The 21,468-nt window shown below is 50.5% G+C and overlaps 1 protein-coding gene across 2 annotated transcripts; it reads left to right on the top strand.

Annotated features, from left to right (window-relative positions):
* Nucleotides 1-715: 715 nt before the first annotated feature.
* On the top strand, nt 716-14,965 carry ARMC6 (armadillo repeat containing 6). 2 transcript variants are annotated; one of them, XM_035120409.2, is made up of 8 exons: nt 716-862; nt 3,466-3,611; nt 3,745-3,827; nt 4,269-4,839; nt 6,237-6,382; nt 7,597-7,728; nt 12,150-12,287; nt 12,918-14,964. In XM_035120409.2, exons 2-8 carry the CDS (start codon nt 3,491-3,493, stop codon nt 13,128-13,130), a joined length of 1,404 nt encoding a protein of 467 aa, XP_034976300.2. In that variant the 5' UTR covers nt 716-862; nt 3,466-3,490; the 3' UTR covers nt 13,131-14,964. The 2 variants fall into 2 exon arrangements, with proteins under 2 accessions (XP_034976300.2, XP_034976299.2); XM_035120408.2 differs by lacking the exon at nt 716-862 and adding an exon at nt 870-990 and having other exon boundaries at nt 12,918-14,965.
* The last annotated feature ends 6,503 nt before the right edge of the window (nt 14,966-21,468 follow it).

Genomic DNA, 21,468 nt, shown 5'->3' with positions numbered 1-21,468 from the left:
AAACTGGTATATGTTGTCGAGAGCTGGTGGGAGCTAGAGCCCAAGAACATCTGGAGGGGTACAGATGGTCCACATCCCTGCACTAGAAGAATTCAGCAAGTGTTGTTGGCTTTTCATGCAGAGGCCAGAGCAGAGTCGTGCAGGGAGGCAACAGATAATCTCTCTTTGCTGATACCTTGGGATCCCAGGAATTTGTTTTTTATTGGAATTATTGGTCCAAGTCATTAAGCCTGCAGAGTATTCTCCCCCATACCTGTCAGAAGCGAGCTGGCAATAAATCCCACCATGCAAGTCTAAGTGAACCCTTTTACGGCGTCCTCCTTGCACTTTTGGAAGCATTCAATCGGGGCGCTCTCCACTTGGCGCCTGCGCAAAAGGCGCACGCGCCGAACTTCCCTGCCCTTTCTTCACGGCAAAAGGTGCCGCGAAGGCCGGGGGGCCCTTTCCGAACACGCGCAGTTACGTGCGTAGTAAAGCCTTTGCGGGGGATTAGAGGCTAATGAGTCCATTCTTGACGGAAGGTTTAGCGAATTCGACGCCATCCGTTGTTCGGGTTTCCTCACGGCAAGCGGGTGGGGTCTTGGGCATGCGCAGTACACTAATGCGTCCTCCTTCAGAGACCGGAGGTCGCGCACGCGCAGCGCCGTTTACCAAGCGGCGCGCTCGACAAAGGGGAGGGTTTGGGCCTGTTGCGCTCTGCGCACGCGCTTTGTCTGTCTCGGGCTGCGCTGCGGTGGGTGGATTCGCCCTTTCGCGTACGGCAGCCGCGTGGAGACAAAATTACCCGGCAGTCGTCGCGGTAACGACCCTCGCTGTCATGCGGATTCTTTGACGAGACGGCGAGCGCCGAGGGACATACCAGGTGAAGTGATGCAATAATAGAATCTTGCGGCGGTTGGGGGTGGGGAGGTTGCGCTCTGCACATGCTCAGAGCCCCGGTGTCCCCCACCCCAGTCAGGGGCGGAAACCGTTGATGGTGGTTGTAAGGAGGTAGGATGTGCTCGCCTGCCCTCTGTGTATGCTCAGAGGCACAGCTTCCTCTCAGGCTGCGTCTTAGGGGCTTTCAGACCGTTCCAGTTGGAGGAGGAGGAGGTCGTTATGACTTGAGACCCGCCTCAGTTTGGAAACTTTGAGCTGTTTTAAACTGCTTTTAATACTGTGTTTTGATATTAATGTTGTGTTTTGGGGGTTGTAACCAAATAACGATAATAATGATAACAACGACGACAACAACAATAATAATATTTGAGTCCTTGGAGGCAGCTCAGCTCCAGGGGTTTTGGGAAGCAGCTGGTTATCTCACCACATTTTAGCCCAGCTTTCAGCCCAGTTTCTAAGACTGGGTGCCTGCTGCCAATCACTGTAGACTGAAGTTTATAATAAACTAAAAATAATAATAAACTAAAAAGAGGCATTCTGATCAATCCTTCTGTATATTATCCCCCCTCTCCTCTCCTGCACCAGTGTTAAGCCCTGACCTTGACTTTTTAAAAATCATTTATTTAATCGTTTTCATATTTTTTATACTGCTGTTCATTGCAAATCTTCCAGAGCATGACAGATGTTTAAATATAAAATTAATGCAAAATAATCCAAATATCAAACAATGAACAAAAGTCAACATGACCTTTTGTTGTTGTTTAGTCGTTTAGTTGTGTCCGACTCTTCGTGACCCCATGGACCATAGCACGCCAGGCACTCCTGTCTTCCACTGCCTCCCGCAGTTTGGTCAAACTCATGTTCGTAGCTTCGAGAACACTGTCCAGCCATCTCGTCCTCTGTCGTCCCCTTCTCCTTGTGCCCTCCATCTTTCCCAGCATCAGGGTCTTTTCCAGGGAGTCTTCTCTTCTCATGAGGTGGCCAAAGTTTTAAAATGTCATTCAAAAGCTATGGGAGCACATACAATCAAACCTTCAATTAAGAGCAAGGGGAAAACAGATCAGCTTTTCAAAATGTCTGAAAAACCTCAGGCTGCAGATCTTCTGAAAAGGGAATATTCAGGCAGGATGCAGCATTTGGAAAGGGAGCATTTTATTTTTCAAATCTGTGGTGCTGATTATCCTTCCTGTCTTCTGCATGAAAGAATGTCTTCTTGTTCATGCACAATCTGAAACTGATTACTCAGCAGAAAAGACCACCCTGCGTCTTCCAGGCAGTGTTAGAAATTCAGATATATAAGCTAACCACCAAATGGGACCTTAAACCAAGGTTACAGGCACCAGAACCAGAACCAGAAAGACCAGGTTTGAAATCTCCACTTGGCCATCAAGCTCACGGAATTACCTTGGGCCAGTCATTCTCTCAGCCTAACCTATCCGGTAGGGTAGTTGTGATGATAAAAATGGAAGGGGCGGGAGATGTTTGTATGCCACAGTGAGCTCTTTGGGTTAAAAATTGGGATATAAATCTATTTTAAAAATAAACAGAATGTCTAGTTGCCATTTTGGGGCAACACAGCTCTAAAGTCTTACTTTATGCATTGACCGTGATTCTCAGTTAAACATCTGGCTAGTTCAGAGGACAACCTTGAGCTTGGTTAAGAGCTTGGAGAACTTAAAGAAGAAAAGCCCCTTGATCCAGGGACAGTCCACATACTGAATATATTGGCCTATTCCGACCTCTGTAGACTCTTTAGCGACTGTAGCCTTGGTTTAAGGACCCATTTGGCACCTAGCTTATATATCTGAGTTTCTAGCATAAGGGACCATCTTGTTCTGCAGCAGACCATTGGTCAGTCTAGCTCAGTATTGTATATTCCGACCAGCGGTGGCTCTCCAGAGTTTCCAGCCAATATCTCTCATGGCCCTAGCCGGAGTGGTCATTGGGGATTGAACCTGAGCTTGTCTGCAGGCAAATTGGGTGCTCTAAGGCCTCAGCTAAGGGACCCAGGTGGCCTGTGGTTAAACCACTGAGCCTAGGGCTTGCTGATCAGAAGGTCGGCGGTTCGAATCCCTGTGACGGGGTGAGCTCCCGTTGCTTGGTCCCAGCTCCTGCCAACCTAGCAATTCGAAAGCACGTCAAAATGCAAGTAGATAAATAGGAACCGCTACAGCAGGAAGGCAAACGGCGTTTCTATGTGCTGCTCTGGTTTGCCAGAAGCGGCTTTGTCATGCTGGCCACATGACCTGGAAGCTGTACGCTGGCTCCCTCGGCCAATAATGCGAGATGAGTGCCCAACCCCAGAGTCGGTCACGACTAGACCTAATGGTCAGGGGTCCCTTTACCTTTAAGGCCTCAGCTATGCTCCTTCCCTTTCTTTGGGGATCCTATATCTTTCTTTTTTTAAAAGAACACACACCACCATATGTAAACCTTTCTTTTGTGGACTCTCCTTCCTTGGAGGTTTTGAAGCAGAGTTTGGGTGGCCGTCTGTCATGGATGCTTTAGGTGAGATTCCTGCCTTGCAGGGGGTTGGACTAGATGTCCCTTGGGGCACCTTCCAACTGTAGAATTCTTGTCCCGCAGACCGAGAAGACAGGTGCAGGTCGAAATGGCGGCCAAGCGGATCACCCAGGAGACGTTTGACGATATTGTGCAGGAGAACATCAGCGACCTCGGCATGGATCCGGAAGAGGCCGTGATCGAAGCCGTCCAGCAGTTTGAGTCTCAAGGTGTGGTTTTTGTGGAAGAGATGTTCTTAACTTGCTGGGTAGACCTGAGATGGCACAGCCTTCTCTGCTGTTCTAAGAATCCCTACTAAGGACCCCAACTCATTGCCCCCTCCGCCCCATGTCCCTTCTCCAGGTGTTGACTTAAGCAACATTGTGAAGACAGCCCCCAATTCCACCTCTGAGGATGGGCAAGAGCCACAACATGCTGTTTTGCAGGTGAGAAGGGTGCTTGGGGCCACCCAAGGAAGTATGAAAGCCCCAGGGGTTGTTTTGGGAAGGGGCCATGGCCCAGTGGCAGAACATTGTGCTTTGCACTACAGGGATCTCAGGCTGAATCCCAGGCTCCCTGAAGTTGGGCTAGGAATGTTCCCTCTATTCCTATTTAAACCAGGGTTTAATCAAAACCACGAGCACTAGAATCTTGGTTCCCAAGGACCCCCAGGCAGGCACCTCCAGGTGGTGGTAACGTCAGGCGCCTTCCTGGCACCCAGGCATCTTCACCAGCCAGGTGCAAAATGGTATCGCGATGTTAAATCCAGCCCCGTCCTTATATCAGCCATTGTGATCTACTGGTGTGTCGCAATGTGTAGCTGGCGATTTCCCGCAATGTTGAAAACCAGATATCGCCCCGCCCTACTCACTCCTTTCCTTCCGCAGACGCTGGACTCCTTGCAGAAGGCAGTTGCTGATGCCGACTCAGGCGCGGTGGACGAGCTGCTGGTGAGCTTTGCGGAGCAGTGCAGGCAGGAGATGGCTGTCCGCTACTTGGCGGGGCAGAAGGGCGCTTATCCTGCCGTGCTGGCCGCCTGCCGCCTGGCTTCTGAGGACGGCTGCTCCCTCCTCAAAGCCCTCCGCGCCCTCTCCGCCCTCCTGGAGGGCCAGCCCGACTTCCTCGATGCCCCCGGGCAGGAGCTGCTTCTGCGCGTCTTGCGGGAGCGGCAGGATGATGGCGACCTGACCCTGGCCACGATCCGCTGCGTCCGGCAAGCGTCCCTCAAGCACGAGCGGAACCGGCAGGACCTGGTGAAAGGCGGCGTCCTCTCCCTGCTGGTCGGGGCCATAGTCCACCATGGGGACCGGGCCGATGTGGTTCGGGAGGCCTGCGCGGGGCTGCGGTTCATGACCTTCGACGACGATATCCGGGTGCCCTTTGGCAATGCCCACGAGCACGCCAAGATGATCGTGACGGAGCACGGCGGACTGAGGGTCCTCATCGAAGCTGCCAAAGGTAGAAGCATTCCCCCTTCCTACCTACCCCTGGGAATGCAAGGAGAGCCCTTCTGGATCAGGCCAAAGGGAGTGTGGGAATTCGATTCTAGTGTTCCCGGAGGCAAGACCTCCCTCTCTGTCTTTCCAACGCCAGTCAAAGACAACCAAGAAATGGTTTTGAGTGTTGTTGGGTTTTTTGCCAAATTGTTTTTATTGTTTTTTCCAAATTCAACACAATTTTCCCCCAAAATTGGCTTCCCACACTCCGCTCAAGGTTTCCTCTTGTTGCTTCCCCCCCCCCCCCGGGTTGTTTCAAATGCTTATTCCATTAAACATACTTATTCTGAACCATCAGCTCTCCGCTTGCCAATTCCTGCACATACGATATTTTAACATTTGCAGTATTGAGGATTGTGGTTGAAGTACTGTTCTTGGGAGACAGGGGGCGGGCGGGTATGGGGAACTCCCTAGTCCTGAATGGGGCAACTGTGCCCCTAAAGGGCCAGGTGCGCAGCTTGTGAGTCATTTTGGACTCACAGCTGTCCATGGAGGTGCAGGTCAATTCTGTGTCCAGGGCAGCTGTCTACCAGCTCCATCTGGTACGCAGGCTGAGTTTCGCCAGAGTGGTGCATACTCTAGTTATCACCCACTTGGACTACTGCAACGCGCTCTATGTGGAGCTACCTTTCAAGGTGACCTGGAAACTGCAATTAATCCAGAATGCGGCAGCCAGAGTGGTGACTGACAGCAGCCGCCGAGACCACAGAACACCAGTCTTGAAAGACCTACATTGGCTCTCAGTATGTTTCTGAGCACAATTCAAAGTTTTGGTGCTGACCTTTAAAGCCCTAAACGGCCTCAGCCCATTATACCGGACGGAGCATCTCCACCCCCGTCGCTCTGCCCAGACACTCAGATCTAGCGCTGAGGGCCTTCTGGCAGTTCCCTCACTGTGAGAAGCTGAGGGCCTTCTGGCAGTTCCCTTACTGTGAGAAGTGAGGTTACAGGGAACCAGGCAGAGGGCCTTTTCGGTAGTGCCGCCCACCCTGTGGAACACCCTCCCATCAGATGGCGAAGAGATAAGCAACTATCAGACTTTTAGATGACATCTGAAGGCAGCCCTGTTTAGGGAAGTTTTTAATGACTGGTGTTTATTGTATTTTTAATCTTTGTTGGAAGCTGCCCAGAGTGGCGGGGTATAAATAATAAATTATTATTATTATTATTATTATTATTATTATTATTATTATTATTACCTACAAGTGAGGTTACTCCAGAAATTATCAAATCCACAATGAATCATTAATTGTCTTTTCTCAAATTCCTTTTCTTTCTTTCTGCATGCATGAAGCCCAAAAGCTCACTTTTACTTTTCACAAACTATCCCGCTTTCTCTTCCTCCTCCTCTCTGCTCAGCCTTCCCCGACGACTGCAGCGTCCTGAGGGAGATCTGTGCGACTCTGGGGCGCCTCTCTGTCCGGAACGAGTTCTGCCAGGAGATTGTGGACCTGGGCGGTTTAAACTTCATGGTGGCGCTGCTGGCCGACTGCATTGACCACCAGGTACTACAGATGTAGGTAGCTGCCATGTCAGATCCAACCCAGTATTCTGTCCAACCCAGTAGTACCTACTCTGCCTGGCAGCAGCACTCCAGGCAGGGCTGGCCTGATCCGTGGATACGCCGTGCATCAAAATAAATCAAAATTTCGCTCCTCATTATTCTGAAGGATGGACTGATGGACTAGAAATCTAGGCAGCATCTTCATATTGTACTGCCCCAGTAATCCATCTACCTCAGTATTACCGACACTGGCTGACAGCCGTTATCCAGGGTTCTAGGAGTTCCAGGGGACATTCCAGACATGCCAGGGATTAAACTCATATTCACTCATTTTTTTGTAGTTTTTGTTGATGTGTGTTTTGTTTGAAAGGAAGTCTGAGACCAAACTCCTCCTGGAAAAGTTGGTTTCAGAATAATGAATCCAACAGGATCAGGGACTTTTGAGAGTTTTCTCACCAATGCCCCAAAACTCCCCCCTCCCTTTTGGGTAAAAACAGCTAAAATCAAAGGGGAGGCTGTCCTAACTGCAGCACAGACTTGACCATTTTCATTTCAGTGGGCTTGCGCTGGGTAATATTAATAATGAAAAGAACAATCTATGGCCTTTTAAACTTTGCATGGGGGAGTTTTTGTTTGTTATTATAGTATTTCTTGAGTTCTTATATTGCAAACTGCCCTGTGATCATCAGATGGAGGGCAGTATAGAAATCTTCATCATCATCTTGGAAAGGAGTCAAAATTAAAAATTTAAAAAATGTCCAGTAGCACCTTAGAGATCAAGTAAGTTTGTTCTGGATATAAGCTTTTGTGTGCATGCACACTTCTTCAGATACACCTGAGTTGGTTTCTCAGGTACTACTGGACAATTTTTTTATTTTTAATTTCAACTGCATCAGACCACCTATCTGAATCTAGAATCTTGGAAAGCAGATGGTCTGCCTTGGAGCTACAGCCGTTCCCCTAAAAAAAAGAATAGTAAGATATTTGTTTTTCCAGTATTTTAGTGTTTGTTTCTCCACCCCAGATCTAAACTTTAGCTGATTTGGTTGGGTGGCCGTGTGTCATGGATGCCTGAGCTGAGATTCCTGCATTGCAACGGGTGGGACTAGAGGACCCCCAGGGTCTCTTCCAACTCTACGACTGTGTGGCTTTCTTTTCCAAGCGGGCAGCCTGTTCTCACGCCTTGGGTCTTTGCCCTTCTGTTGCGGATTGTAGGACCTGGTGAAGCAGGTGATGAGCGCCATCCAGGCGATCGCGGGCAACGACGACGTGAAGGACGCCATCGTCAATGCCGGAGGGACAGACCTCATCGTGCTGGCCATGACTCAGCACCTCGGCAGCCCTTTGGTGAGTGGGTGTCGGTAGAGGAAGCTTCCATTTATTGGTTGCTTTGCGGCATTTATCCCGCCTCTTCCTCCAAGCAGCTTAAAGCGGCGTTAGGTCGTTCACCTCTACACGTGTAACCCTCAAAGCATCGATGTGAGGGGGGCTAGACTGAGAGTCCCCAACCAGCCCATCACCTTGTCATCCAGGGTTGACCCTTGAGTGTGGCCATCGGGAGTCTCGTACTCCCAGCAGGGTCACTCAAAGGGGTAAGGTCAAAGGGGAGGAGGTAGACAAAGAATGATTCAAGAAGTCCTCAACGGCAGAACAGGCGGAAGACAACAAGCAGTGTGTTACAACAGCTGTGAAGGCGGATGAAGAATCTACCGGTCGTCGTGATCCTCATGCCATTGGAATACAGTGGTACCTCACAAGACGAAATTAATTTGCTCCACGAGTCGTTTCGTGTTGCGATAATTTCGTCTTGCGAAGCGCGGTTTCCCATAGGAATGCATAGGGGGAAGCAGGAGGAGGGCCAGGGGTCTGGAAGGAGTCCGGAAGCCATTTACAGAGATGGGGGAAAGCAAAGCCGGAGCTGTGGGGTCTCCTCCCGCCGCAGCCTCCGTTCCTTCAGGCGCTGCCACTGTTCCCGCCAAGGGCCGCCTTGCGAGCCCCGCTGCTGCTCATGCCGGAGCTGCGAAGCCCACCATGGAGGGCAAGGCTGGAGCCGCGGAGGAGGCAAGGCCGGAGCCACAGAGGCCGGCATGAGCGCCACGCTGTCGCAGGAGGCAGAAGTGGCGGCTATGGACATCACTGGCAGAGTCTTAAAGGTAAGCAGCAGCGGTGGCTTCCCTTCTCCTCGCAAGGAGCACGGCCATAGACGGCTTCGTTTTGCGATTTTTTCATTGCGAGGGGCGTTCGTCTTGCAGGGTACCACTGTACAGCCTTACTGCGAAGACTGCGTTGGTCAGGGTGCCCTGTTCTACACACCAAACAAATTCACACACAGGCATCTTCCAAAAACCCAGGACTGGCAGGACCTTGAAATCTGGAAGCCCCTAGCCATGAACCGGCACATGGGCTGTGGATACAGAATCAGTCCCTCTGACTCAAGGAATGAGGCAGTTGGGCAGCTCCGCAGCTGTATCCATGACTGAGCAGCCCTATTTAGGTACCACTCTGCTCACCCCGAGAAGGGGGAGGGGCCAGAAAAGGTGCCTTAAATATAGTCTGAACTCCCTTTTTCCCTGACTGGATTACCGCGGCCTTTGAGGTCACCACCCAGCGGTCGTAAGAGACAGTTGAACTTTGGAACATGGACTATGCGGACTTTGTTGGATAGCCCAGACAATCAGTGTCCCAAACACAGAACTGCCATCATTGCAAGAGAGCTGTCGTGTTTTAACATCGATATTGCAGCACTTCAAGAAACTCGAAGAGCAGGTGAGGGACAACTGTAGGAAGAAAAGGGAGGCTACACTTTCTTCTGAACAAGAACGTTGAATACACGGAGTAGGCTTTGCTATCATAAAGGATCTTGTGAAGCTCTTGTCAGAAGTCCCTAATGGCATTAATGAGCGACTTTCAACTAAATCTCACCCCAAACCAACAGGCTACTATTCTAAGTGCTTATGCACCAACACTGGATGCCGATGAAGACATTAAATAATTTTTTTACTCTCAGCTGTATATCCTCCTGGGTACTTTTAATGCAAGAGTTGGGCAAGATTTTGATCTGTGGCCTGGGACTATTGGGAAAGAAGGAATTGGCAACAGCAACCAGATCAGAATATTCCTTTGACGATATGTGCAGTGCACAACCTTGTTATTACCAACACACTCTTGACAAAAAAAAACCTAAAAAAAACCTTGGAGGTACCCTCAGTCAAACCACTGACACCGCTTAAACTATGTAATTGTCCAAGCTGAAGATCGCCATGATGTGCACCTTACTAGAGCTATGGCGAGTGCTGACGACTGCTGGAAAAATCACCGATTAATATGCTCCACGGTGGCTATCAAGATTATACCTCAACGCAGGCTTCAAGGAAGGAAACCAAGGAGCAAAATGAATACTCAAGCCCTTCAAGATCCCATTAAGCAGGATTACTTCCAAATGACACTTAGGGACCATCTGATTTCAGAATTCCCTGATAATATTGAGGAATACCAGACCAAGCTAAAAACATCTATTACTGCAGCCTGTGAACAAACTATTGGATACCAAACCAAGAAACACCAGGACTGGTTTGACAGTGAGATTGAACGCATGATTGACAAGAAAAGGAAGGCCTTTCAGATCTGGCAAAGAAATAGAAACTGCGCCACTAAGAATAAAAAACTTATGCCAATACTAAGACTGAGGTTCAAAGAAGAACCAGAGAACTAAAAAACACCTGGTGGGTAAAAAAGCTCAAGAGATCCAGCACTTAGCCGACACTCATGATGCACAGAGTTTCTTTAAAGCCACAAAGACCATCTATGGGCCAATAAATCATGGCATATACCCCTACGCTCAACAGACTTCTAAAAGATAAAGAAGCTATTGCATTGCACTGGAAGGAACATTATGAGCATCTCCTTAACCGCAATATCCCCGTTAGAGATGAGCTTGCAGTATCTCCATATCTGGGAGAGTTGTGTACAGCTATTAACCAAACGAAAAACAACGAAGCCAGTGGATCTGACAGAATACCTGCCAAAGTCTTCACAGTTGCGGAATTGGACTTGCACAACAACTTCACAAACTCATCGAAAAAATATGGCAGAGAGAAGAGATTGCAGCAGACTTTAGGTATGCCTAAATTATCAATCTCTTTAAACAAGGTGACAGAACTGATTGCGAAAACTATCAAGGCATCTCTCTATTACCTGCAGCCGGCAAAATTCTTGTAAGGATCTTAGCAAACGGTCTCTTAACAATATCCAAGGCGACCCTTCCTGAATCCCAAAATGGTTTTAGACCCTCTAGGGTAGGCATCCCCAAACTCGGCCCTCCAGCTGTTGTTGGACTACAACTCCCATCATCCCTAGCTGATAGGACCAGTGGTCCGGGATGATGGGAATTGTAGTCCCCCCAAAAAACTGGAGGGCCGAGTTTGGGGATGCCTGTTCTAGGGGGACAGTGGACATGATTTTCACCGCTCAACAGCTTCAATAAAAATGCAGAGAGCAAAACCAACCCCTGTATATGGCGTTTACTGACCTGGCCTTTGACACTGTAAATCGTAATGCTCTGTAGACTGTCCTTCTGACAACTGGCTGCCCAGATGAATTTGTGAACATCATTTGGCTCCTCCATGATAATATGACAGCAGCAATTGCAGATAACAATGGCGCTCAAAGTGAACCATTCACAGTGGGATCAAGTGTTAAATAGGGTTGTGTTATCTATTCATTATTTTCATTGCCATGATCCTACACTTTGTTCCCTCAGCCTCCTCTCCTCTCCCCTCTTCTTGGCAGTCCTCTAGGCAGCTACTACTGACACCCCTGGTCTCTGAGCTGCACCCCCCCCTGCCCCAAAGAGATGCCTCCCAGAGGCACCTTTTGCCTGGGAAGCTTATAGCCGGGCTGCTGCAACAAACAGCTGGGCAAGCCTTTGGGAGGCAGAGGTGCAAGTGGGCACCAGAGGGAGGGAGGGAGGGACAGAGGCCAGTGTTCCCACTGTATCCCTGATCATCATTCAAGATACCCCAGGGTGCCACTGCTTTAACCACTACAGCACATTGGCTCTCCTTGGTTGCTCCCAGTTCCTTTGCTGTTCTTGAACCCCCTCCCTCATCTTTTGCCCCCCCTCCCCTGGATGAGCCCCCTCCAGAAAAAAGAGGGTGCATGCACGCTCTTCTTCCCTGTTCCAAGGGATCATAGAATTGTAGAGTTGAAAGGGGCGGCATGCAAATTTAATAAAGAAATAAATGTTACACTATATTAAAAAGCAGGGGACCCAGGTGGCGCTGTGGTTAAACCACTGAGCCTAGGGGCTTGCTGATCAGAAGGTCGGCGGTTCGAATCCCTGTGACGGGGTGAGCTCCCGTTGCTCGGTCCCAGCTCCTGCCAACCTAGCAGTTCGAAAGCACGTCAAAATGCAAGTAGATAAATAGGAACCACTACAGCGGGAAGGTAAATGGCGTTTCCATGTGCTGCTCTGGTTTGCCAGAAGCGGCTTTGTCATGCTGGCCACATGACCTGGAAGCTGTACGCCGGCTCCCTCGGCCAATAATGCGAGATGAGCGCGCAACCCCAGAGTCGGTCACGACTGGACCTAATGGTCAAGGTCCCTTTACCTTACCCTTTATATTAAAAGCAGTTGAAAAGAACTTAAAGTTGCAGAAATAATATTACTGTACAATACAATACAATAGTGGCGTCAAGCTTGCTATATAATAAAAATGCAAGTGTGTTGTCAGAAGGTTGAACATGGCTGCCTGCGTTTCCGCCCTCAGGTGTGTGAGCAGAGTTGCGCGGCCTTGTGCATGCTGGCGCTGCGGAAGCCCGAGAACTGCCGGGTCATCATGGAAGGGGGTGGGGCCTTGGCAGCGCTGCAGGCCATGAAGATGCACCCCAAGGAAGCTGGCGTGCAGGTAACAATTTTGAGGTGTAAGAAACAGGAGTCGCTCTTTCACCCACCCTCTGCCCTGGCATAATCACAATCACCTCTGAAGGTATCAAGCCTGCTTTCCCACAAGGGTATAAAATGGGCTGCATCTGGCGTTGAAACTACTGCTTCTGGGGGACAGGGGGCAGGCAGGTGTGGGGGACTCCCTGGTCCTGTTTCTCTCCTCGCCCTTTACATTACATTATGATACCTCTCAAGGCAATTTTTGCATGATGGTTTCTGAGATCAGTTTTTTGCCTGCGTAGGGGTACAGTTTTGACTCAAGCATAGCTGCCAAGTTTTCCCTTTTCTCGCGAGGAAGCCTATTCAGCATAAGGGAAAATCCCTTTAAAAAAGGGATAACTTGGCAGCTATGCTCAAGATGGCGAGCAGAACCTTTCAAAATGGTGCTGATTTTATTCAAAAATTGCGTAGTGGTCCTTGAGATCAAGGCGCAGGTTTCGGCCTATATTTGGATACGACATTTTGAATCATTTTGAATCGAAACGGCACTGGGTTTTTTTTTTTGTTGCTTCTCAGAGTTCCCAAGTGACGCTGGGCACTTTCTTCTGCTAATGAAGTAAGTAGTTTGCCATTTTTCTCTTTCTCCGTCCAGAAACAAGCCTGCATGCTGATCCGCAACCTCGTCTCCCACACTCAGGATTTCTCCCAGCTCATTCTGGAAATGGGTGCAGAGGACTTGATCACCGAGGCCCGGGCCGCCCACCAGACGTGCGAGGACGTGGCCAAGGCCGCCTTGAGGGACCTGGGCTGCCAGGTGGAGCTGAGGGAGCTCTGGACAGGCCAGAAGGGCAGCCTGGCGCGTTGACACCCGCAGACGTCGAGAAACGGGGTTGGAAGCGGTGGGGATGAGTGGACAAAAAGACGGACTTGCAGACAGGAATAAACGCAGCCCTATGGGTTGGAAGCCAGGGGAGAAGGAGGCTGTTGGCCATGGGTGCCATTAGCTGCACAGGCCCCGGAAATTCACCGGTGCGCTGCCATTTACTTTTCTGCGCTGTCTTCTGCGCGGTTTTTGTTGTTATTTTAAATATATACCGTTTTGAGAACTTGACTGGCCCAACTCTAGAAAATGGGGTGGCACCTCTGCGACACTTTGGGGCACCTGCAGAGAAAGCTTCCCTTTATATTAAAGTGGCCAAGAGCAAAAATCAGCAACAATGGTGGGTAGGGGAGAAGGCTGGCAGGCCGCTTGTTCCATTTACAGATATATTTTGGCCCTACCCTGGCTCTCCATATCGCCAGGGCAGGGCTCGGGCCTGGCAGGCTTCTCCAGCTTCAATTAGGCATCTGTTACTGTGGCAACCACTGCTCCCTGCTACCCTCCATTGTTCTTCCAAATGTGCCATCCTCTTGCCCTTGGCCGTTCTTTTTCCTCTTGTGTCATCATGCTGCCGGTTTAAAACAATCATGTGCCTGTCTCATTATTGTTCTCAAAGGTTTTCCTCTTTGGTCTCATAATAGTTACAAGAAAGGAGATTCCAACTGAACATTAGGAATAACCTTCTGTTGGCAAGAGCCTTTCAACAGTGGAATAGCGGAATGGTCTCCCTCGGGAGGTTGCAGACACTCCTTCCTTGGAGGTTTTGAAGCAGAGCTTGGATGGCCATCAGCTGAGATTCCTGCATTGCAGAAGGTTGGACTAGAGGACCCTGGGAATCTCTTCCAACTCAACAATTCTCATTCCAATTGGATAAAAGTTGGCTCTCTCACATCCTCTGTTTTCTTTCTTTTTTTAAAAGTCAAGTTTTCCTGCTTTTCCTTAGGAGGTCCCTATTTTCATGAGAGAAATGTTGGAGGGTATGATGCAAGCAGGGAGCAGCGTGAACGAATGAACATAAAAGATGCAAGTTGAAGGCATTCAGTCTTTCTTTCTGAAGAAGCTTGCTTGGCTGAGACAGGGAGGAGCTCTCTAGATGTCATTGGACTCCAGCATCCCTCAGCCCCAGCCAGCATTGCAGACAGTCGGGAGTGGTGGGAGACGGAATCCAGCAACACCCAGACTCCGCAGGTTTCCCCTCCCTGGTCCTAAGAGGAGACATTCCCTACTGGCTGCAGGAAGGAAGGAAAATGCCTCTAATCGGAAGAGGCATGCCCTTCCAAGAGCAGGGAATGTCTCTTAGAGCTGGGATGGGGAACCTCCGGAGCCCCATTGAAAGTTCCTCCAGCTCGCATCTGCCCCAGCCAGTGGTCTGAGATGATGGCGGGGTGTGTGTGTGTGTGTGTGTGTGTGTGTGTGTGTGTGTGTGTGATCTGTCTGTCTCAAGAGACAATGGAGTGCGCCTCCAGGGGTGAAGTCAGATTGCTGTGTTGGCAGTGCGGAAGTGACCTCCCCAGGGCACATACCTGGGCAGCGTGTCTGGAGGTCCTGGGCTGCCCAGGTGACAAGACCCCCCCTCTCGGTCTCACTGAGGGGGTCCAAAGGAAAGCAGAGCAAGACGTTTGGCACCAGCTTGACTGCAGGAGTTGCCAGAAGGAGGTAGACAAGGCACCCTCCAACCACCTTAGGGTCTCCACTCTGGATTTGTCTTGGGTTTACTCCTGAGCCTTTTCTCTCTCAAAGATGTCCCACAAGGCAGTGGAGGTTTAGGATCAGAGTTTTCTTCTAGACAGGCTCCCTTCCAGGTGGACGAGCCCCGCCTGCCCCTCACTTTCTTCTATAGCACATGCAGAAACCGCCTTCTTGACCATTGGACTCCCTTTTGGTCTTGTCCACTCCCTCCGTCGGAGCCTGGCTTCACATGCAAGGGGAAGCCCCTGACTCACTGAGGGTTTGAGACCCATCGGCTCCCCTCACCTGATTTAGCCAGCCAATCAAAGCTGCTCCCAGGATTGTGGCCGTTGTCGCCTGCTGACAGTGTCTGGGAGCGACAGGTGAGAGTTGGGTCCAGGTGGGGACCGAAGGTGTACAGACTACCCCAGAAAGAGCACTACATGACACACACCCCACAGAGGTACCACCCCTCCCCTGCCACCCCATCATTATCTGAAGGGTTGCAGCCACCCCACCCATTGGGCTATGTAAACCTGTCGTGTGAACGTGCACACACACACACACAAAAACTAAGATCCTTGTTTTGTCTAGCTCAGTAAAGGTAAAGGGAGCCCTGACCATTAGGTCCAGTCGCGGACGACTCAGGGGTTGCAGCGCTCATCTCGCTTTACTGGCCAAGGGAGCCGCGGTACTTGCTGTCAAAAGCTGCCTTGGGTTTTGCCTATGGCTCTCCTCCATCTCCCCTGGAGCCTGAGCCTGTGGCCTTCTGCGCACATGGCAAATGTTCCACTATTGAGCTAGGTCTCGCTTAAGGAGATCCAAAAGCTGCTTCCCAGAATGCTTCCAGGTTCATCCCAACTGGCTGCGAGGTGACACTCCCTCCGAAAGGGTTGTTCACTCAATAGTAGGACTATGTACGCAGAGGCCTAAGTAGATCCCTGATGGATCAGGACAAGGAATCATTGGCCCAGCATCCTGGCCTCGCAGTGGGAAGTCTTAGAAATCGGCAAGGCTCTCCACCTGCGATCCCAGCATATGGTATTTAGGAGCTTGCTGCCTCCAACAGTGAGCATGGGTGCGTTTCAGCCTTGAAAGGAGAGGTGCCAAGAGGCAGAGATGAGTCAGGCTGGTGAAGGAGCCAGGATGTCTCCCCTCTCCCCTGGTCTCACAGAAGACGTATGAAGAGGCAGAGGCAGGCGCACTGGCAAAGTCTCCGGTTGCTTGGGAAAGCCCCATGGGAGAAGGAGACAGGCAGCTGTGGGAAGTGGCCACCTTTAGTCTCCACAACTGCCTCCTTGGGGTAAGATCGGCCGAGAAGAATTGCTGTGCTCAATGGGCCTGGCACCCTTGAGGAAGCCCTGTTTCTTCTAATAAACAGTTCACTTACTCCGCGTGGTTTATTGCTGGCTGGCTCCTTGAGCACACCCCCCTCCTTCAATGCCGTGAAAATCCTAAATCGTTCCCCATAGCACCTCCCCAAAGGGGCGGAGGCCAAGTGTGTACACTGGAAGAGGCGTAGTATAAAAAGGGTTGCAATCGCAGGGTCATCCCAGCCAATGCTCCAACCCCCAGTGGTGCCCATGTGGCGATGTGAAATGACTCTCAGGTTTTAGTTCTGTGTTGTGAGCCAAGAAGAAAGTGGGAATTTTAATAGAAATGATTGGTTTCTGCAAAATACCCTGCAGCACACCCCAACCGGGCCCCCAAGGTCTGAATCCTCTCCAAAGCAGGGTGCGCCAGAGTCACATCGACTGGGGGTGGATGCGACCACGGTACTGGGCAATCCACCGCCCCAGCCGCCCAGCCAGCGGTCTCCCCACTTGCGCCCCACTACTGGTGCTGGGTTGTGGTGGAGGCTGTGGCGCTTTCCTGAAGACCTTCCGGACCCAGGATATGAGGGACCGGAGGCTGAGGCGTGAGGGAGTCGTGTGGGGCTCTGACGGGGTGTTGTGAGTCTCCTTGGCTGGGGTGCAACTCCTAGCAGAAGGCTCCTCCTGGGGACTCCTTTTCCCTCTTTCAGTCTCTAGCCTGACCTGCGAGAAAAGCAAACAAATTACCTCCAGCCCAAGGGATTCTGGGAAACTCTGGTTACTATTCAGATGGTCCCAAATGGGATAACTGTTCCCCTAAAGGAGCAGGTGCACAGCCTGGGGGGTCATTTTGGACTCTCCGCTGCCCATGGAGGCGCAGGTCAGTTCTGTGTCCAGGGCAGCTGTCTGCCAGCTCCAACTGAGACCCTCCCTGCCTGATCCCTGTCTTGCCAGAGTGGTCCATGCCCTGGTTATTTCCCACTTGGACTACTGCCATGCGCTCTCCGTGGGGCTACTTTAGGAGGTGACTTGGAAACAACTAACCTTGAATGCGGCAACTACACTAGTGACTGAGACCACATAACACTGGTCCTGAAAGACCTACATTGGCTCCCAGTACGTTTCCAAGCACAATTCAAAGGCCTGGTGCTGACCTTTAAAGCCCTAAACAGCCCAGTATACCCGAAGCAGCACCTCCCCATCGTTCAGCCCAGCCACTGAGGTCCAGCTCTGAGGGTCTTCTGCTGGTTCCCTCACTGCGAGAAGTGAGGTTACAGGGAACCAGGCACAGAGCCTTCTCGGTAGTGGCACCCAGCCCGTCAGATGTCAAGGAAATAAACATCTATCTGACTTTCAGAAGACATCTGAAGGCAGTCCGTGTAGAGGGAAGTGTTTAAGGTTTGACGTTTTGTAATGTTTTCATATGGGTTGGGAGCCACTCAGATGGGCGGCCTCTACATAATAAATTATTACTATTCCTCGATTGAGGTCAGGAGGGCCTATGGCTGGGCTGCGCACAGGCAGGGTTGCATACTGAAGAACTGCCGAGGCCTCTTTATTGTGGAAGGTGGCAGGGGCTTCCCACTCCCTGTGCCAGCTGCGACCTCGCCAACCAGTACAGAGCAGTGGGCACACTTCCGATTTTGAGAGAGCCAAGAGGGCTGGTGGGAGGAACCAGCTGGGGAGCCCCTCCCCGAGGAGGAAGGCCCAGAGCCAGGGGTCTGGTGGTGGGACACCGAGGAGAGGTCAGAGGAATGAGAGGTGGTGCCGGATGCCAAAGGGGCAGCAGGGTTTAGTGAGCAGGGAGAGCCTGCGACAGGGAGCAATTCAGAAGAGTCTCCCTTTCTGGCAGCCACAATCTCCCCTCCCCTCATTCTCCAAGGGTGCACAGAGAAATTGAAAGAGATTGTGCGCAGACATAGTTGGAAATTGCTTGGGAAACATCTGGTGGAGGGGAAGCCTTGGAAGGCAGGGACCTTCAGTCCTGGCAAAGGCTCCATAGGGGCAAGACCTGCTGTTAAGGCTTGCTAAGACCACTAGGCCAAGTTGTCTGTTCATTTCCCTGAATGAAGTCAACTTCACGGACAACAGAGCCTTGCTCGCCTGCGTCTGACACTAGGGACTCTGGAAGGAGCTGCTCTGCAGGGAGCAGGAGATCTCTGAGGATCCACACAGCTTAGGTATGGCGAACTAACAGCTGCTCCCACAAGGCACCTGCACACCTGGGGGTCGAACTTGGGACCTCATACCCTGCAAAGCCACGGCACTCGACCGCTGTGCCACAAGCCCTGCTGCAGACTCTCCTAGTGTCCCTTTTTCCCAGGGACAGACCCAGATATACAGAAGCTGCCCCGGTTTTCTATTTGATCCCAGAATGTCCCGCTTTTCCTTAGGACGTCCTGTTTTCATTGAGGAAATTCTGTAGGGCATGGAGCTTATATGAGCCCCAAGCAAAGGAGATAAGTAACTTTACAACCTTTTGAGGACATCTGAAGGCAGCCCTGTACAGGGAAGTTTTTCAATGCTCTTTATATATGCTGGAAGGTGTCTAGAGTGGCTGGGGCAACCCAGTTAGATGTACAGGGTATAAATAATAAAATTATTAATAATATTATTGAATAATACATCCCTATTTTCATTGGATAAAAGTTGGAGGGTATGCTTGCTGGGCACCTCCCAGAATTTGAACTCACATCGCACCCTACCTGCTTCCCCTCCTCTTCTGGGTTGGGGGGCAGAGAGCGCTGGTCTTGCAGGCGTGGCTTCAGCCCCCCTTCTGTGGCCTGCTCCTTCTCTGGGCCCCCTCGGTTCTTTCTCTTTTGGGGGCACTTCCTGCTCACACTGGCCGCTGGCAGAGGCGATGGAGGGCTGTGGTGGGGTCCCTTTGTGTGTGGGATCTTCTTCCTGGCTGGTCGGGGGGCGCCACTCTCTCTGTCCTCGGGGCGCCCGGGGGGCTGGTAGCGGGGGAACTCCTCGTAGGTCCGGTAGCAGGGGAAGTAGCCCGTGGAGGCGCACGAGTCGCTCAGGAGTGTCTCCTCGTCATCGGCCAGGTAGTAAGCCTCGTGATCCACTACAGCACTTTCCGGTCGGTCTGGCTTAGTCGGGTCAGAAGGGAGGACCTTTAATTTTTCAAAGAAGAAAGAAAACAAGACTGCAATCTAATGAAATGAAACGGAATCGCACTGGAGTGTTAGATCTGTAGGATTGCAGGGTTGGTTTGGGTGAATTGAGACCCTCCAAGTGTCCCTATTTTCCCAGGACAGTCCCGGATTTCGATAAGCCGTCCCTGTTCCCGATTTGTTCTCAGAACGGAATACCCCGCTTTTCCTGAGGTTTCATGGTTTTTGACCTGGCAATATATTGCAAATCATGAGGTGTGTGTTCGTGTGCTATGCAAAACCGGCCAAGGGCCCTACACTTTATTTCAGACATCGCATTGTTTAGCTGGTGATATATCCTGATGTTGAAAAGCATATCTTGACCATCCCTGCCTGGAACCCCTGGAGATAGGGGCATGCACACCCTTTTCTCTGCATTAAAGTGTGGATGGGTAGAAACCATCATTGCCAAGCAAGAAGTGAAATACTAATGCTCCATTGTTTGACCTTAGAAGTAATAACCCTGTACTATCCTAGTTCTCAGCGCCCTCTACTGTGGAGTGATGGGTTGTGTTTCTACGGATTTAAATTCCAGCCCTTATTCCTAAATCTATCCCTTTGGCCATCCAGATGTTGCAAAACTACAACTCCCAGCGAGCATGCAGTGACTACGGGAGTTGCAGTTCAGTTCAGCAACATCTGGAGGGTCACATCTTCCCCATGCCTGGCTTAGACGCAAGCCCAGTCCAGTTCCATAGAAATTTGCGCACTCTTTTCTTTGGAGTTGTGTTAAAGGGCCACCCACACCAACTTAAGTGTCCCTTTTAGGGCCACCCAGTCCTGCCATCTCACCAGCTCTGGTGGCAGGCAGTTCCTAGGACTCAATTACTACGTGTTTCTGACCTCATTCACTCTTGGCTCCAGTTGTTGTTCTTTGTTGTCGCCAGACGGGGGCCACAGCCCCTCCACAGCATCCGTAGGTGAATTTATGCAGGGCGGCCCTTGGCTGCTGTTGTTTTCTGGGGTGATTCCAGGCTGCTCCTGTAAAGACCCCTCTTCTTCTTCCTTTTCCTGCAGCTGGGGGACAAATTCAAAACAAAAATAACAGCATGAAGAAGTTTGAAGAACAGTGTTATAAGAATTCTAAGGTCTCAAATATAAAATACCTGTTCATAAATGTACAAGGCAAACACAAACATAAGTATATAAACCACGTGTCTGAAATAGTAGAGGAGAGGAATCCTGAAACCATTTTGACTCTCTCAGTGACCTCAAATATTCCTCTGCAGTGAGGAAGGAATTGGGAAAGCCTCCCCATTGTCTTTTTGCTCACAAATCCTGTCTTAAGGGCATATTTGTGCATGAATAGGGTGAGCCTGTGACCTGGATTCAGGAACTAAAGTACTGTAGCGGTATTTACCATTACAAAAGTATGGCCAGGCTGCCCAGGCAATGCAATCAGTGACCATTAACAGGTATCCTGACAGACAGGATTTCTGCTATAGACCGCCTCCTGTGATGTATGTCAGCTGGAGACCACCTTCTTCTGTGATGGAGGGATGTTTTTTTTTGGGGGGGGGTCTTGAGCTACAGGGTGGGCAATTTCAAAAGTCTATATAAGGGCTTGCACACCATTGTTCTGGGTTCCTCCTGCCTCCTGTAGGTGGTGAGGACCCTGTTGCAACAGTTTAATAAAGATCAGGCTTGCTAGCTGCTTTGCTTCTCAATATTCTCTGGTTGGCCTCTGTTATTTTCTCCTACTGATAGGGAACCCACTTAAGGACTCTACCGTATATGGGCTCTTGGATACCCCATAAGGGAAAAGGCGCAGCTTTTTTCTTATAACAAGAGCATGCAAAGATGTCCTGAGAGGGTCTCTATTTCCTAAATAATTCGTAGGAAAGATCTGCCTAGTCCAGCCTCATGTTTCTCACATTGTGTAACCAGATATTACATCTGGGGACTGTAGAAACTACAAGTTGAAGAGTTGGAGCCTGAGCTTGCTTGTTTCCCTCTTCCCTCCTCATCCCTCTTTCCTTTTGTGTTGCGTCTTTCAGGATGTGTTGTGCTGTATTTGCCAGGCTGAGGGCAGAGGAAGTGCCTTGCATTTTACTGAGCTTCAAGCTGCTCTGGGAGCCTTTTTACTGAAGAGGGGGTTAGAAGTGATTATTCTGGTAGCATTAATTAATAAATTAATATAATGGGGGGTAGGTTGCCCTCCAAAGGCCTCCAGCTGCCTTTCAT

This window comes from Zootoca vivipara, chromosome 6 (genome assembly GCF_963506605.1).
Source record: "Zootoca vivipara chromosome 6, rZooViv1.1, whole genome shotgun sequence".
NCBI lineage: Eukaryota > Metazoa > Chordata > Lepidosauria > Squamata > Lacertidae > Zootoca > Zootoca vivipara.
Note: the sequence above shows the minus strand (reverse complement) of the source record. Positions and strands in the feature narration are given on the sequence as shown.

Bases quoted from the DNA above. Each gene is read 5' to 3' on its own strand.
- ARMC6 (XM_035120408.2), top strand. The intron at 4,840-6,236 runs GTAGAAGCATTC...CTCTCTGCTCAG, and splicing joins CCTCATCGAAGCTGCCAAAG to CCTTCCCCGACGACTGCAGC. The intron at 7,729-12,149 runs GTGAGTGGGTGT...TTCCGCCCTCAG, and splicing joins AGCACCTCGGCAGCCCTTTG to GTGTGTGAGCAGAGTTGCGC.